General features: G+C 42.7%; 1 protein-coding gene across 4 annotated transcripts in view; it reads left to right on the top strand.

The window, feature by feature from the left end:
* The window catches only part of MRRF (mitochondrial ribosome recycling factor), a 53,293-nt gene that overhangs the window by 17,293 nt on the left and 20,272 nt on the right, over positions 1-15,728 (top strand). For all 4 annotated transcript variants that reach the window (XM_057721125.1, XM_057721124.1, XM_057721122.1 and 1 more), the window contains one exon: positions 4,863-4,954. In XM_057721125.1, the coding sequence (XP_057577108.1) occupies positions 4,863-4,954 (92 nt within the window). The remainder of the gene's footprint in view (positions 1-4,862; positions 4,955-15,728) is intronic.

Below are 15,728 nucleotides of genomic sequence, written 5' to 3'. Positions count from 1 at the left end.
CATACTTGTTGGGGGGTATTACTCACTGCTCCCCCAATCTGTGCTCCATACTGCAACCTGAGTGAACTTTTAAAGATATCTATTGGACTGTCATTCCCAGGCACTGAGTTTATCAGTGGCTTCAAGTAATCTCTAAGAAAAGGATGACTGTGACCTAAAAGGCTTTGCATGAAATAGCCGTTGCCTGTCTCTGCAGACTCTCTAGTCTTGTGCCGTTGTCACCTTGCACACTGCTCTAGTCACACTAACCTTTCAATTCCTCAAAGCTTTTGCATTCCCAGGGCCTTTGCATACACTCTTTCCTTTGCTTGGAACACTCTTGTCTGGTCAATTGCTACTCATATTTTGGATCACAGCTTACATATTACTTTCTCAGGGAAGTCTTCACAGTTCTTTTTCTTCATTGTTCTTATCATTATTAACAGTCATGCATTTATTTATCTTAATTTTCCATCTCGCTTTTACTAGACTGTAAGCTTGGTATGTAGGAATCATATCTAACTTGCTCCTTTGGTCCAGTGCCTAACACTGTGCCTGACACATGGATGCACTCAGTAAATTTTCCTCCGATGGATGAATACTTGTCATTAGGTTGATGGAAGGGAAAAGCACTCATTCCTGGTGTTACCAAGGAGCAGAGAAATGGACAAAAAGGGAACTGTCAGCTCTTTCCCTTTCTGGCCCCTCTGAACCACTGAGGCCTCTCCGCCTTGTTCATCTAATCCCATAGGCACTGCGGGCCAATTTAGGGAATAGCCTCCTAATTACACAGCTTGAAGACCTCATCAGGCAGATTGCTTTTCAGAGCCAGCCACTTCTGTTATTAAATAGCAAATGGCATTCACAGAAGCAGCACCTGATTGGCCACCAGAGCGTCTTATGAGGCAGGAGACGCTTAATTTTTTCTTAGGAAGTTGGAGTATATCTTCATTTTTCAAGCAGAGCATCTTTGCCATTTCTCCAAGCTGAAATACTGTGGGTTTCGGAAAAAAAGCATCTACAGTCATCTCAGTAGAGGGGTTCTTTACAAGGACAGAGTGAGGAAGTGTGAGTTACATTGTCTTTTGAATTCCTTTATCTCATCTGGTGTATATATTAAACAAATAGCTCTAACTAAACATTTCCTTCCTCCAGTTTAGAAGCTGTCCATGGAGTACCCAGGTTTATAGCTTCAAAATGCTGAGCTAATCCTCTCTGTGTTTATATAATTCCTTTCTGTTTCACATGCGGTGGGCTTTCTTTTCAAACCTGAGCATTTCTGTGTCATGCCATAGAGACACGGCGCAGATTTACATGCATAATCTTTTCAGATGCATTAAGGACAGAAAACTGTGTTGCATTTGTTTAGCATGTGTTCTGCTTGATAAATGATACACAGTTGCTGCCTTCTATAAACTTGCCTGCAGCTAGCATTAAGGATGGGAAAGAAAAGAAGGTAATAAAAAAAACCACAGCATGATTTGAACAAGTCGAATGAAAAAAAAAAATTCTGTGTTCCATTATTGCTGTGGTGGAAGGAAGAAAGCAAATGTGTGTTGAGTGTCTGTGGTATTGCCAGGCACTACTTTCTCTTGTTTTGTTTCATGTGATCAACACAGATCTCTCTAAAATTAAATGTTGTTTATCCATTTTATAGATGAGGAAACTGAGGCTCAGAAAAGTAGAATCTCTTCCACAGGTTCACACTGCCATGGTAGAGCCAAGATTTGAGCATGGGTCTGTTTGACTCTAATGCCTGTTCTTCTTTCACCATCCATTTGTTAATCCCACAGATATTTTTTGAGTCCTTGCAAGTCATCTGTTGACTTGAACCCAGTTTGTCAAGAACTGGTTCACCTGTCTACAAAAGTTTCCTCGTGTTTTGTCCTGTAGTGTAGACACACACATAGGTGTGCATGTAGATGTGAATGAGATTTATTAGCTTAAGAATGGTAATAGCAGACATTGCTGATTGATCACAGCACTCTTTCCTGCCTGACTCCAGGTGGGGGCTGTGATCTTTCTCGACACAGATACAACCAGTGGGTCAGCGCTGCCGTTGGAGAGCAGCCTGTTTACCTGGGGTGCTAGTGGGCATCCCTTCGGTGAGGGGGTAAAGACTAGGAGATGGAAATGCAATGGAAATATATGCCTTTTTGTCTAAGCCACGCATAATTCAGAAGTCTTTTTTAGAAAATGACTATAATTCCCTGAGTTTCTGGATCCTTCCTTATGAAACTAAAATATACGTTTAGAGTATTTTAGAACAGCCTCATAGTAAGTTTCTTTGCAAATGAAACCTCTCTTGATTCACATTTTTTCTGCATGTGAAAGGACACAGAACAAGTATAAAATAGTATAAAATAAGGTTTTTTTTGGGGTGGGTGGATTTATAAACATGAAGTAAAAGTAAGGAGGTAAGTTTTTCTAACAGGTCTGAGGCAGTGAATTAATATACTTATTCAACAAACTTTTACTGAGCACTTACCACATATTTGGCACTGAGCCTTGGGCTGAGAAGATGTAAATACTGAGATATAGTTCCTGCCCTGCTTGGAAGCAGCATGGGAGCTCCCATGCTTGCCTGGGAAGGCTTCGTGGCAACACTTGGGCCAGACTGTGAAAGGAAGCTGGTGGTGGTGGAACGGTCCAGCTTGAGTTATCAGTCATTCAGTGAGAAGCCTCAGAAAAGGAAGATTAGGAGACTTGAAATCAGGCCACTCCTTCAAAGTGGTGATTCTTCCTTTATTGTTAACTTTAGAAATCTGTGTTTCATTTTATTATGGTAGATGGCAGTTCTCTTGCAGAGGAAAGTTTCATTTCTTTATCCAGCTCTTTTATTTACCTTGGCCATACGCTTTATACACCAGATCTAGTTCCAAATTCTTTTTGGCTATTAAAAAAAAATCAAATTCCCTGTGCCACAATTACTGAATACATTGAGCTAGGGGATCTGGAAGGTAATAGAGACAAGGTAACATCATTGGATGGAGAGTTGAGGAGCTATGTCTCCTCTTAACTGTGCCAGTAACCCGAAGCATGATGGGCAAGGTCTTCACTCCTTTACTCTTGGCTTTCAGGGACTGTATCTCTGAGTAGGGATGGGACCTTTATCAGCAGGTTCCTGCATACATAAGGAAGGGGCTGTACCTGGTTATGTCTGAGATCCCATCCAGCTCCTGTAGTCTATGGTCAGAGGTGCATTTTAAGAATTTACAGTTTTAAGCATTGGACGCACTGTAAAATTCTGTAGCCTGAGGGGATGATTCATCTGCATGTGGAATGCTGGTTTGTCATTTTGGCCTTATGATAACACCTCGTGTCCCTGTAGAATTCACGTCATTTTGAAATGAAATGGATGAGCTTTTTAGGCACTCCCTTAAAAAAACAAAACAAAACCTGGAAAAGTAAAACAGGTGTGCAACAAACACCATTTATTTAAACCAGAAAATCTAGGGAGGAACTCAAGCCTGGGAATTGGCTCCGTGAATCCAAGCAATGTGGATTGGCTCTGGTCAAACCTAAGATTCTTTTGAAAATGTCAGAGGCCTTGTTTTCATGAATTCCACGTTGGCATGCCAATGAAATTATCTGTCTTCCACCACTGCTTCCTTTTATGCTTTAGGTTTGCAGGCCAGGTGTGGTTATAATGTCGCTTGAGGTGAGATGAGGCACTTTGGGAAATCAGTGTATCACTGTGCCACCTGGCACGTGAGAGGGCAAGGCTGTATCAGAAGAGACCCTGGAGGATGTAAGGACAGCAGTGCATCAGGGAACCATATTCAGTGTTCTGTAGTAAACCACAATGGAAAAGAATATGTATATGTATAACAGAATCACTTTGCTATACAGCAGAAATTAACACAACATTGTAAAACAACTATACTTCAGTAAAACAAATTTAAAAAAAAAAAAGAGGGACTTCCCTGGTGGTCCGGTGGTTAAGACTCTCCCTGGTGGTCCAGTGGTTAAGACTCTGTGCTTCCACTGCAGGGGGCATGGGTTCAATCCCTGTTCTGGGTACTAAGATCCTGCATGCCAAGGCTACAAAAAAAAAAAAAAAGACAGCAGTGCCTCAGCTAAGTGATGACATCAGCTCATCATTATTTGGGGGTCTTGTGCTTTCTTACCTTTATTGAATACGTTTACATAGAGCGCCCCTTGCCTGGGTGTTACAGGCACCCAGGCAGGGAGCAAAATGCATGGCTCATGTTACCTCATTCAGTCTTCCCTGAGGTACAGTACCGCAGGGTCTCAGGTTACAACATGGAGGCTCAGAGAGGTCAGGCATATTCCCTGGGGTCACCTGGTTAGCAGAGCTGGGATTTGAACTGAAATCTTTCACGCTACCTTTCTTGGCGCCCAAGCGAGCAGAGCTTCATTGCTTATGCCAAAACATGAGTGAAGCTGGTGTGAGCATAGATGCGAATGAGTTAAGTTTATTTCCTCATTCCACATCGGCACTGGTATATTTTGAGTGTAAAATGTCAACTGGAATTTTTAATGTATAAAATCTTTCAGCTGTCTTTACACCAATCTTTGCACAGACCAGCCCCCCTCCCTTGAGGATTTATTGTGGTTTTGATCTGCGTTGCCTCAAACCATTGAAATCTTTTCAAAGAAGCAGAGCTGTTTTCTTTTTATTTTTTCCTTCTCTTTGCCTTTTTTTTTTTACTCCTGCAATACACTAGTACCAGGAGTGGACATAGTTTGCTATTCAGCTTGATCAAAGCACTCTACACCAATGTAACTTCCTGATCTTACTGGTAACAGAACTAAATGTTTCCATGTTCTGCCAAGATGGGTTGCCAGTTATCGACAGAGGGCTTGCATCTGGTAATAATTATTTACTAATTCTGTTTACCTTTTGATCTGGTTTTCAGTGTACAGCTGCAGCTATCAAGGCTATAAGAGAAAGTGGAATGAATCTGAACCCAGAAGTGGAAGGGACGCTAATTCGGGTACCCATTCCCAAGTAAGTCTGGCTGAAGTTCACATATTTTGATGTCATAGGGCAGTTGTCTTTGGAAGGAAACCAACACTCCATGATCCTGTCAGACCAATAGTGTACCTTTACCTGTACCTCTTATGCTGGCAGACTCCAGCATCTTTTGAGATCTGGTTTACTGACTCAGCTATAGCAGTAAACCTGGCAAAGTCCTTGTCCTCATGTATTTTACATTCTGGTTGGGAAGATAGGACACATAAATAGAGAAAGTCATTCCAGATAGTGAAATGCTGCAAGGAAAGAAAAGGCAATGTGATGTGGTAGAGAGTGCCTTGATGAGAGTGATGGTGGCAGGGACAGCTTAGCTGGGGTGGACTCTTTAAGGAAGTCACATGATTGCCTGCAAGTGAATGATGAGGAAGAGCCGGCCTAGGGGAAGAGCTTTCTAGGCAGAGTGAACAGACAGCCGAAAGGCCTGGCGCCCGAAAAGGTCTCTAGTTCCTTGAAGAGTCATTTTCCCTTTAGTCCTCACTTGTTGAAGAATTTTAGGCATAAGAACAGAATATCGTTAATTATGTAAATATGTGGAACTTAGAGTTTCAAATGCATAAAATGTATGTTTATTTTTAAATTAAAAAGGAAAAGAAACAAGACCTTGGCATATTTGATAAAGAGAAAGCCATTGTGTCTGAAACTCAGTGAGGGAGGGAAAGCGTGGTAGGAGAGGGGTTGGGCTGGTGAGAGGACGGTGCTCTAGGCGTTACAGGCCGTGGTGAGGAGTGTGGGCTGTGCTCTCATTGTAGTGGGAAGCCATTGGAAGCCCTTAAGCAGAGGAGTGATCTGATCTGATGTTGACTTTTGGGGGGTCCCTCTGGCTGCTGATTAACAAGTGGAATGTAGGGGGACAGAGCAGACGCAGGAAGCATAGTCGGGAGGCCACTGCAGTGGTCCAGGCGAGATATAAATCTTCTCAGATTCCATGGCAGGCAGAAGTAATTTCTCCTTCTGTAATCTCAGTTCTTACTTTTAAACCCCTTTCTCTATACAGTGCCTCACATATAGCAAGTCCCAAATAAGTGTTGAATTCATTCATTCGGTCACTCAACAAATATTTATTAAGCACTAACTACACGCCAGGCCCTTTCCTAGTTGCTGAGATAGAGCAGTAAACAAAACAAACGATGAGAAGCCCCCTTCCTCCAAGGGCTTACTTGATAGTTGAGTAGGCGCAATAAACAGAGAAACAAACACATAATGTAATGTCAGGTGATGGTAAGGACTATGAAGAAAAATAGGCTAAGGGGATAGAGAGTTGGGGGTTTTATTGTAGGTAGGAAGGTTCAGGAAGGAAGTGACATTGGAGCAGAGACCTAAGTGAAATGAATGAATGAAGCTTCCAAATAACTGGAAGAGAAGTGGAGTGTGACACTCGTCAAGTCATTGTGTGCCACACATCATCCTGTACTCTGTATTGATTGCCTCATTTGTCACACAGTCTCTATAAGGTAGGTTTTTCCCCCCATTTGTGGCTCAGAGAGGTAAAGTAATATCTCTGAGGTCACACAGCTTATGCTGAGGCTGGGCCCTAAACCCAGGTTTAGTTGATTCTGATGCCTCATGATGTATCCATGCCAGCAACAAGAATTAATACCAACAATGAGAGTCTAGGAACTTTCTCACTGAACCTTTTTCCTGCTTTATGGCCAGAAAATGGCCTCCTTATTCTATTGTGTACTCGGTACTCTGTAAGTCAGAATTAACACTCTGCTTTGAAATCATGTGAATTGGGAGCAATGTAACTTAGTGTTTAAGAAGCAGATAGACCTGAGTGCAAGTCCAGTACCTGTTTGCTTGGTTAGTTCATTGATTCGCTTAGCAAATTTTCTACAGATGTGTTTTATGCCAGCCTCTGTGGTGGGTGCTGGGGATGTATGTGGACCTGATGTTTACCTTTGTGGAATTCAAGCCTGTGCTGGGCCCTTTGTCTATATTACCGGCAGCTTCCTGGAAAATTTACTCTTACCCACAGTTTATAGATGAAGACATTGAAATTCAGAGAAATTAAGGGACTTGCTCAAGATCACATGGCCAGTTAGTAGCAGTCAGGATTTGAATCCTGAGTTGTTCTGTTCCCATAGTCCAGACTCTTTCTCCTGCACTCTCTGTATAGATGGGTAATTGTGGAGGGTGAACCAAGTGTACTCACGGACATCAGAGGCAGGACTTGCAAGCGGAGTGGATACTAGTCAGCGGCTTTATTTTTGCATTCTTGCACTCCTGTCTGGGAAATCTTGGAAAAGCCACTCAACCTCCCTGAGCCTCAGATTCCTGATGCACAGGGTGAAGGGGTTGTTCTCAGTGGTCTGCCAGGTCCCTCCTGGAGCTGCAGGATGCTGTGACGCTGTGAACTTATGCCAGTAGATGCTCGTGGCTGACTTGGATCTTCTTAGAGTGGCCCAGTTGTGGATCATATTTTTCCTTCAAAGAGCTTATTGCCATAATGTGCACCTCTGCAGCCCACACGAGTTAATGATTGCCCTTGTGCATTGTATATAAGTTGGAAAGATCAGTGAGTTTAACTTGAATTTCCAAAGACATGGGGATCTGTTACACTATATTTTGCATTATTTTATGTTGGTTAATGGGTGTAATCCAAGAGAAAGTTGACGGACCAAAACCGTCTGCTCCTGCAAACCTCATTTTTTATACACTTTCTTCCCTTTGACAAGGTGGTAAGGTCATGAGGCCCCTTACTGAATTATATGTTTGGTAGTTTTCCAGATAAAAAATGAATGATCTGTTCTTTATTATGGAGGCAGTGTCATATGAGAGGATAAAGGCTGATTTAGACGTAAAGAGGACCAAGGTTTTTATTTGGTTTTGGCAGTGACTTCCATATGACTCTGGGCATGTCACCCTGGCAGATTGCTGCCTTCTAGTTCCTTATTTGTAAAATAAATGAAATAAGACATAATGATAGCTAGAGCTTTGGTGAGATTAGTAGAGAAAATAGATTAAGTAGTGTGAGCTCCTTAGAGGAAAGAAGCTATATATACTAATATTATTTCAGTAGACATAAAAATTTCCATATCTACATAATTTAACTTTAGGAGAAAAGGAAGGAGTGAGGAAGGGGACTAATATGTTGTGTACCTACTGTGTGCCAGGAACTGTAAGGTGCTTGGCATATACAGGAAGAATGGAAAAGTCTAATGGTTATATTTGTGCCTTGGTATCACAAAAGCCTGAAATTGAGTTCTGACTCTTCTACTTTTTAGCTGTGTGACAATGGCAACCATCTCGACCTCTGAATCTTGGAGAGCTCATCTGTAGAATATTTACAGGACTGGCCTTATATAGTTACTGGGAGATTTCAGTGAGATGATGTACACAAAAATTTTGATGTTTAGCAAGCACCCAGTTAGCGCTAGCAAATGTTCCTTCATTCCTTTTCATAAATAGGCACATCCCTCCCTTTAAAAGGGTGGGGAAACTGAGATTCCAAGAGGTGAGGCATTGGCTCCAGGTCACACAGCTGGTAGTTGGCAAAGCTGCGCGGAGGAAGATGACACACTAAAGCTCATGTTAGGAGTTTGGGAGGTGGGAGGGAATCAGAAGCATAAATTCCCAGGATCAGTTTCCGATGATTAATTTTCAAGTTTAGTTCTATAAAAATTTACCTTTCCTGGTTGATTGCGATTCTTCCTCTGCCTAATGATAGCCTGCAAGTTTGCTTTTTTGCCTTCACTCTGGATGCCCAGAGCTAAGTTTTATTTTCAGTTGCGACAGATCTCAGCTGGTACCTCACCCTCATCACACTCCTCTGATTCTTATATTCTTATTTAAATGAGTCTACTGACTACATGACTTTTCGTGTAATCTGCCTCTGATCATGTTGGAAAGTAGGTGGAGAATAAATCCTAACGCAATAACAGGTCAGACTTGGCGCCTGGGTGGTTCATATCAGCAAGCTTTCTTTCCGTAGTCTCTGCAAATCCAGCTGTGTGCGGCTGTGTGCAAGTTTTTCTCCTGGCTGTCCGCAGCAAGATGACATTGGACCTCACAGGCTCTGGGTTACATCCGTCCCCAGTGATGATGTGTATGGCTTTTGTTTTCTTCTCTGTCCAGCGTTCTTCCACTTAGTCAGTCAGCTGGACGGATTCTTTGAACATTTCTGTTAATCAAGATTCACTGAAATAGTTTCTTCTATTTTTCTTTCTTATTTGTGTAATCAAGTTTGGGGTCCTGTTTAGTAACCATCTGCACTACAGGTGCTATGCCTGGAGGTACCTTGCTGAATGCTTGAGGGTTTCTCCCTGAATTCTCGCAGCACCACTCTGAGGTTGGGAGACTGTTCTTATGCCCGCTTGCCTGATGGGAGACACGAAGCTCCCGGGAGTCAGTGCCCGCTGTCACAGGGCTACCAAGGGGCAGAAGCAGGATGGAACTCAAGTCTTATATACTGCCTTATTCCCTGTTCTTTTCTCCAGATGGCAACTTTTTCTGGTATATCAGTCTTTCACTTCTTAATCAGGGACCTTGAAAAGTTTTGAGCAGTTTATTTTGATCAGGGCCCCCACCCCATTCACATCTTCATTATGCCCCCAAACAAACCAGCAAATACTCCCTAGCTCAATGTTTCACCAAATGTTGATGAGAAAACCACCCAAAGTAGAATGAGGCTGCTTTGGTTTGAGAGCGCTGAGTTCATGTCTGGCTTTAAATAAACCTGTAAGGAATCATGAATTCACCGAAGAAATAAAAGTGCTTGAGACCAACTCATTCCCCAGCGCAGTTGCATGCTTCCTGGGTTGTCCTCCTCTTTCATGATTTCTTGTCAGTGTCTGCATCGGTTTTACTTTAAGTAGGATTAAATAAAAAATTCAAATACCTCCATCCTCTTCTCCATGGGGCACCACTTTTAGCACCTTGATTTTCCAGATTTTTTTCTATGCAACTTCAGACACATGTCTAAATCTCCTTCTCCACGTTTCTTGTAATGGTATGGGTATATTATACACACTCTTCTGCACTTCATTTTTTTTTTTTTACTTAATGTGTCATTGCTCTCTCTGATGAGAGTTCTTCCTTACTCTTTTTAAGGGATGCATAGTGCTTGCATGTTAACGTATAACATTGAATAGTTCCCAATTGTTGAATATCTTGGTCGTTTACAATTTTTTCTCATTTACTAACAGTGTTGTAATGATCTGCCAAGGCTTTGCTTCTTGTTCTTCTGCTGTAATTGGCGAAGAGGTGAATGGAAGTGGGGGGCCTTGGTGTAGCTTTTGCTCTTTTATTGTCTCAGTGCCTGTTTGCACCAGTGTGCTGCATACCACTGAGCTTCTTAGAAATGTGGACATTTCAGGGCCAGATGACCAACTGCAATACACCTGAGTGACCTCTCCAGTGATCCTCAGACCCAAACTTGACATCACTCTCTTAGGATACCCCTTGAATGGCTCTCCTGGCTCACTGCGTAATAACATTAATAATATTAAGCAAAGTGACTATTTACTGAGTGCAAACTATATTCTAGGCCTTATGCTATATTATTTGTCATTCTCTTATTCCTTATTTTTTTATGCATGAGCTAAGTAAGCCTAAGAGAGGTTAAATAAGTTGTTCAAATTCATTTAGTTAATAAAGACAGAGTTGTGCAGGATTTAAGTATGGGTCTGCTTGACTTCAAAGTCTATTCTTACATCTGTGGACCTCTGAGAGCACTTTTTCTTTCTGTAATAAGGGGCAGTAATTGGTATTTTAAAATTTAATTATATACCAACCCAAATCATGTGGAGTGTAATTGTCAGAGCTCAAATCAGGATGCATAATCTGAAGTGAATTTATGTGCCACTTTTTGGTGTGAGAGGCAGTCTGGAATATTAAGTTTTTTGGTTTTTTTTTGTTTTAGTTTATTGCAGTATAACTTACATGTAAAAAATGAGTCCATTTCAAGTGTATATGATGATGAATTTTGACAGATATATGGGTCCCTGTAACCACCACCTCAGGGGAGAGAAATAGGAGTTGAGGTCAGAGTGAAATGGAGAGGCCAATGTCATGTAAAGTCTTTTTATTAGTCAGTGCTCTCCAGAGAAACAGAACCAACAGGATAGAATTGTAGCCATACACACACACACACACACACACACACACACACACCCTATATACTTACATCTATATAGATAGATGTATGTATATATGTTTATATGTGTGTATGTATGTGTGTATATACATATTTTGTGTGTGTGTGTGTGTATGTATAAAGAGATTTATTATAAAGAATTGGCTTATGTGACTAGGGAGGCTGACAAGTCCCCAGATCTGCAGTCTTGGAAGACAAACTGGGGACTCAGGAGAGCTGATGGTGTTGTTCCAGTTTAAAGGCCAGGAGGCTTGAGACCCAGGAAGTGCTGATGTTTCAGTTTGAGTCGAAGGCAGGAAAAAAACCATCGTTCCAGCTTGAAGACAGTCAGGCAGGAGGAATTCTTTCTTATTCAGGGGAATTCTCTGTTATTTTTGTTTTATGCAGGCCTTCAACTGTTTGAGTGAGGCTCACCCACATTAGGGAGGGCAGTCTGCTTTACTCAGTCTATTAATTTAAATGTTCAGCTCATCCAAAAACACCCTCAGAGGGTCTTCCCTGGTGGCACAGTGGTTAAGAATCCACCTACCAATGCAGGGGACACGGGTTCAATCCTTGGGCCGGGAAGATCCCACATGCCGCAGAGCAGCTAAGCCCGTGTGCCACAACTACTGAGCCTGTATTCTAGAGCCTGCAAGCCACAGTTACTGAGCGTGTTTGCCACAACTACTGAAGCCCGTGTGCCTAGAGCCTGAGCTCCACAACAAGAGAAGCTACTGCAGTGAGAAGCCCACACACCGCAAGGAAGAGTAGCCTCCGTTCGCTGCAACTAGAGAAAGCCCCCATGCAGAAATGAAGACCCAACACAGCCAGTAAATAAAGAAATATATACATACATAAATACATAAAATTTAAAAACAAAACAAAACAAAAACCCCCCAAAAACACCCTCAGAGAAACACCCAGAATAATGTTTGGGCAAATATCTGGGCACAGTTGTGACACATAAAATTAACCACCATAGCCCTACTAGAGCCTTTTGAGGATTTTGGCTTCTACTTGGAGTGAAATGGGACGTCACTGGGGGGTTTTGAGCTGGGGAGGGACATGACCTGATGTAGGTTTTGACCTGGCTGCTACTGTGAGAATGATACTGTGGAAGGCGAGGGTGAAAGCAGGGACCAGTTAGGCGCTATTGTGGCGATCCAGGTATGGTGTCTGGACTGGTGTGGTAGCGGTGTTGGTCACAAGTGGTCAGATTTTGGGTACATTTTAAAAGAAAAGCTACCAGGATGTGCTGACAGATTGGTTGTAAATTTCGGAAGAAAGAACTCAAAGATGACTTCAAGGTTTTTGGCTGAGCAGCTGGAAGGATGGAGTTGCCATTTACTGAGATAGGGCAGACGTGGGAGGACAGGCTGGGTGTGAGGGGAGAGCAGGTTTTGTCCATATTTATTCTGAGAAACTACTAGACGTCCAAGTGGAGAGGTCAAGTAGGCTGTTAGGTATGTAAGTTTAGAGTTAAGGTGACACGTGCGGGCTCGAGAGAGGAATCTGGGAAGCATGAACCTGTAGAAGAAGCCATGAAATTAGATGAGATTATTTTTCGAGAGCAAATATAGATAATGAAGAGGCGGGTTTGGGAACTGAACCCTGGACAGTCCACATCAAGGTTTATGGGTCAGGGCGGTCAGGAGGAACCACCAAGAGAGACCAAGAATAAGGGGCCAGAAAACTAGGAGAATGTGGGGTCCTGGAAACCAAAGGAAGTGTTTTAAAGAGGAAGGACTCATCAGCCACACTGGATATTGCTGGTGGGTCAAGGAAGAGAAGGTCTGAGAATTGATCATTGGATGTAGCAGCATGATTTATTTATCAGTTAATCTCGGGTATAAAGGAAAGCACGAGGGCTTTGGGGTTAGACAGACCTTGGTTCAGATCCCTGTTCTGCCATCCTCTGGGTATATCAACTTGGGCTCTCTGAAAGCAGGTGCCAGGACAGAATTGGACATGAGATTTGGGGGAGGAAAGGCCTGTGAAAGACACAGGGTGCGGGTCTGCCACTGGTGAAGAAAGGAAGAGAGGAGGGTTGGGTCGAAGACGACTCGTGCTGCACTGCATTTCTGAGAACCTCAGCCGGGCTGCAGGGCATTCCTGAGGGAAGGTTGCCTGTCAGAGGAGTCCCTCTGCCACATGTGGCCACTGGCTGACAGCACCCCGGGGAGTGTGCCCGCTGTAGTGACCTTGGGCAAGCTGCTTAATTTTTGGAAGCTTCAGCCTCCTTATCTGTAAAATGGGCATAATTTCTGTGATTTTTTTGAAGAGTAATGGGATATTATATGTGATACTCCTAGTGTGAGGCCTGGCGTGTCATAAACGTGAATTCCTTTTTCTTATAGTATTTGTTATTATTTAACAAATTCTCCTGGTTAAGGAGTTCTCGGAAACATTCTTTTTCTGATTATTTGGGAGTAAAACCAATGATATTTTCTGTTTGCTGATTGTTCTTTTAGTCCTTAACACTCTCTTTGCCTCTCTTCCTCACTAACCCCCTCCCCCAGCCCCATGTTCATCCTTTTCTCCTATCTTTTCCTCCATTTTTAGGGGTGGGAGGAGTTGAGTCATTATGTTGTAATTATCTTGGAATGTAAGTTGCTCAGGAACACTGTAGTTTGATTGTTAATGAGCACTTGGTTTGTTCTTTGAATATGAATTATGGTGAACAAGACCTCCTGGAAGGTATATCCCAAAGAAGAAAATTCCATGACTAGTCCAGCCTGTGGTGTGAGATTTGCGTAGTGTTTCTGGAAAGGCCAAGGGGCCTCTGCTCTTCTTGACACCCTCAGCCCACTGAACTGCTCCCCAAGGCCTCACGGTTGTTGGGTAATTGCCGTCCCTGGCTCCCACTTTTCCGTCAGGCATTGTTAGCAATGATAGACCTTACGCCTAGGCCAGGCTCCTTCCTGCCCTCAGACTTTGTCCCAAGGTGACAGCATGGAGGAGAATTCTCCTTGGGATCAGACCGGGCAATTTCACCAGGTAGCAGTGAAAAGCCCTGGGTTGTGGTTCTCCTAGTCTGGACTCTCTTTCTCAAGTGTTTTTTCACAGCACATGCTGATGTACAGTCTCTCATGGATGATGACCAGGGTTTTCTAGGGAGAGCAGCTGGTACAGCAGGGTAGCAGGGTCCCCAGGCGGAGTTAAACAGGGAGGAGTAGCTGCTGTGTAGCCGGGGAGAGCTGGAATTGATACCTGGAGGAGCCAGGGTTACAGTCAGGACAACTGGAGGAAGAGAACTAATAAAGTGGGTTGTGGGACCTTAAGCTAGTTATTTCAGCTCTCTGAGTCTCGGTTTCCTCCTCTGTAAAATGGGATGGTAGCAATATTTACTTTTCTGAAGAGTTATTGGGAGAACTCTTGTGAAGGATAAAGGGGAGAGGGAACAGGAATAGACAAGGAGAGCTCTTAGACTGTGATGCAGGTCTAATACCAGTGACGAAAGGAAAGACGTTCACTAAGTGAGAGATAATGTTATTTTAAAAATTTTCATTATTGAATTAACTGTTGTTATTGAGTGTTCCCATGACCTTTTCTGCGTGGTGATTGTTACCTGTTACGGGGGAGCAGCACTGCTGTCCCACAGGTGAGGAGGCCAAGGCATGCTGCCTACTTTAAGCCCTCCACCTAGAAGACAAGTGCTGTTCAGTGATGAGAACCAGATTAGCGTGGGTTATTTTTTAATAGCTTTATTGAGGTATAATTCACCCATTTAAAGTGTATAATACAAAGGTTTTTACTATATTCAGAGTTGTGGAACCATCACCACATTCAATTTTAGGACATTTTCCATCACCCCACAAAGATACCCTGAACCCACCAGCAGTCACTCCCCACTTTACCTCAAATCACCCTCCTTAGGGATTGCTCTAGGCAACTACTAGTTTGCTTTCTGTCTCTGTCGATTTCCCAATTTTTTTTTTTTTTGCCCCCCACCTCGCGCTGATTTCCCTATTCTTAAGATTTCATATGAATGGAATCACACAGTATGTGGTCTTTTGTGACTGACTTTTTTTTGCTCAGCATAATATTTTCAAGGTTCATCCATGTTGTAGCGTGTATCAGTACTTCATTCTTTTTTATTGCTAAATAGTATTCCATTGTGTGGATAGACCACGTTTTATTTATCCTTTCGTAAGCTGATGAATATTCAAGTTGTTTCCACTTCTTGGCTATTATGTATAATGCTGCTATGAACATGCTTTCAGTTCCCCTCGGTGTGTACATGTGAGTGGAATTGCTGGGTCCTGTGATAACTGCCTTTTTGAGGATCTGCCAAACTTTTTCACAGGGACCGCACGTTTCACATCCCTCCCAGTAATGTTGCAGGATTCTAATTTCTCCATCTCCTTGCCAGTGCTTGTTGTCATTGTTATTATTATTGGCATCCTAGTGGGTATGAAGTGGTATCTCATTGTAGTTTTGACTTGCATTTCCCTAATGTTAATGATGCTGAGTATCTTTTCATGTGCTTGTTGGCCATTTGTACATCTTTAGAAGAATGTCTATTCAAGTCCTTTGCCCATTTTTTTAATATGTATTTATTGGAGTATAATTGCTTTACACTGTTGTGCTAGTTTTCACTGTACAACAAAAGTGAATCAGCTGTACTTATACATTTTACCCCCATATCCCCTTCCTCTTGAGGCTCCCTCC

The sequence above is a fragment of the Hippopotamus amphibius genome, chromosome 2, assembly GCF_030028045.1.
Source record: "Hippopotamus amphibius kiboko isolate mHipAmp2 chromosome 2, mHipAmp2.hap2, whole genome shotgun sequence".
NCBI classification, from domain to species: domain Eukaryota; kingdom Metazoa; phylum Chordata; class Mammalia; order Artiodactyla; family Hippopotamidae; genus Hippopotamus; species Hippopotamus amphibius.
This window is presented reverse-complemented; position numbering and strand designations above follow the sequence as displayed.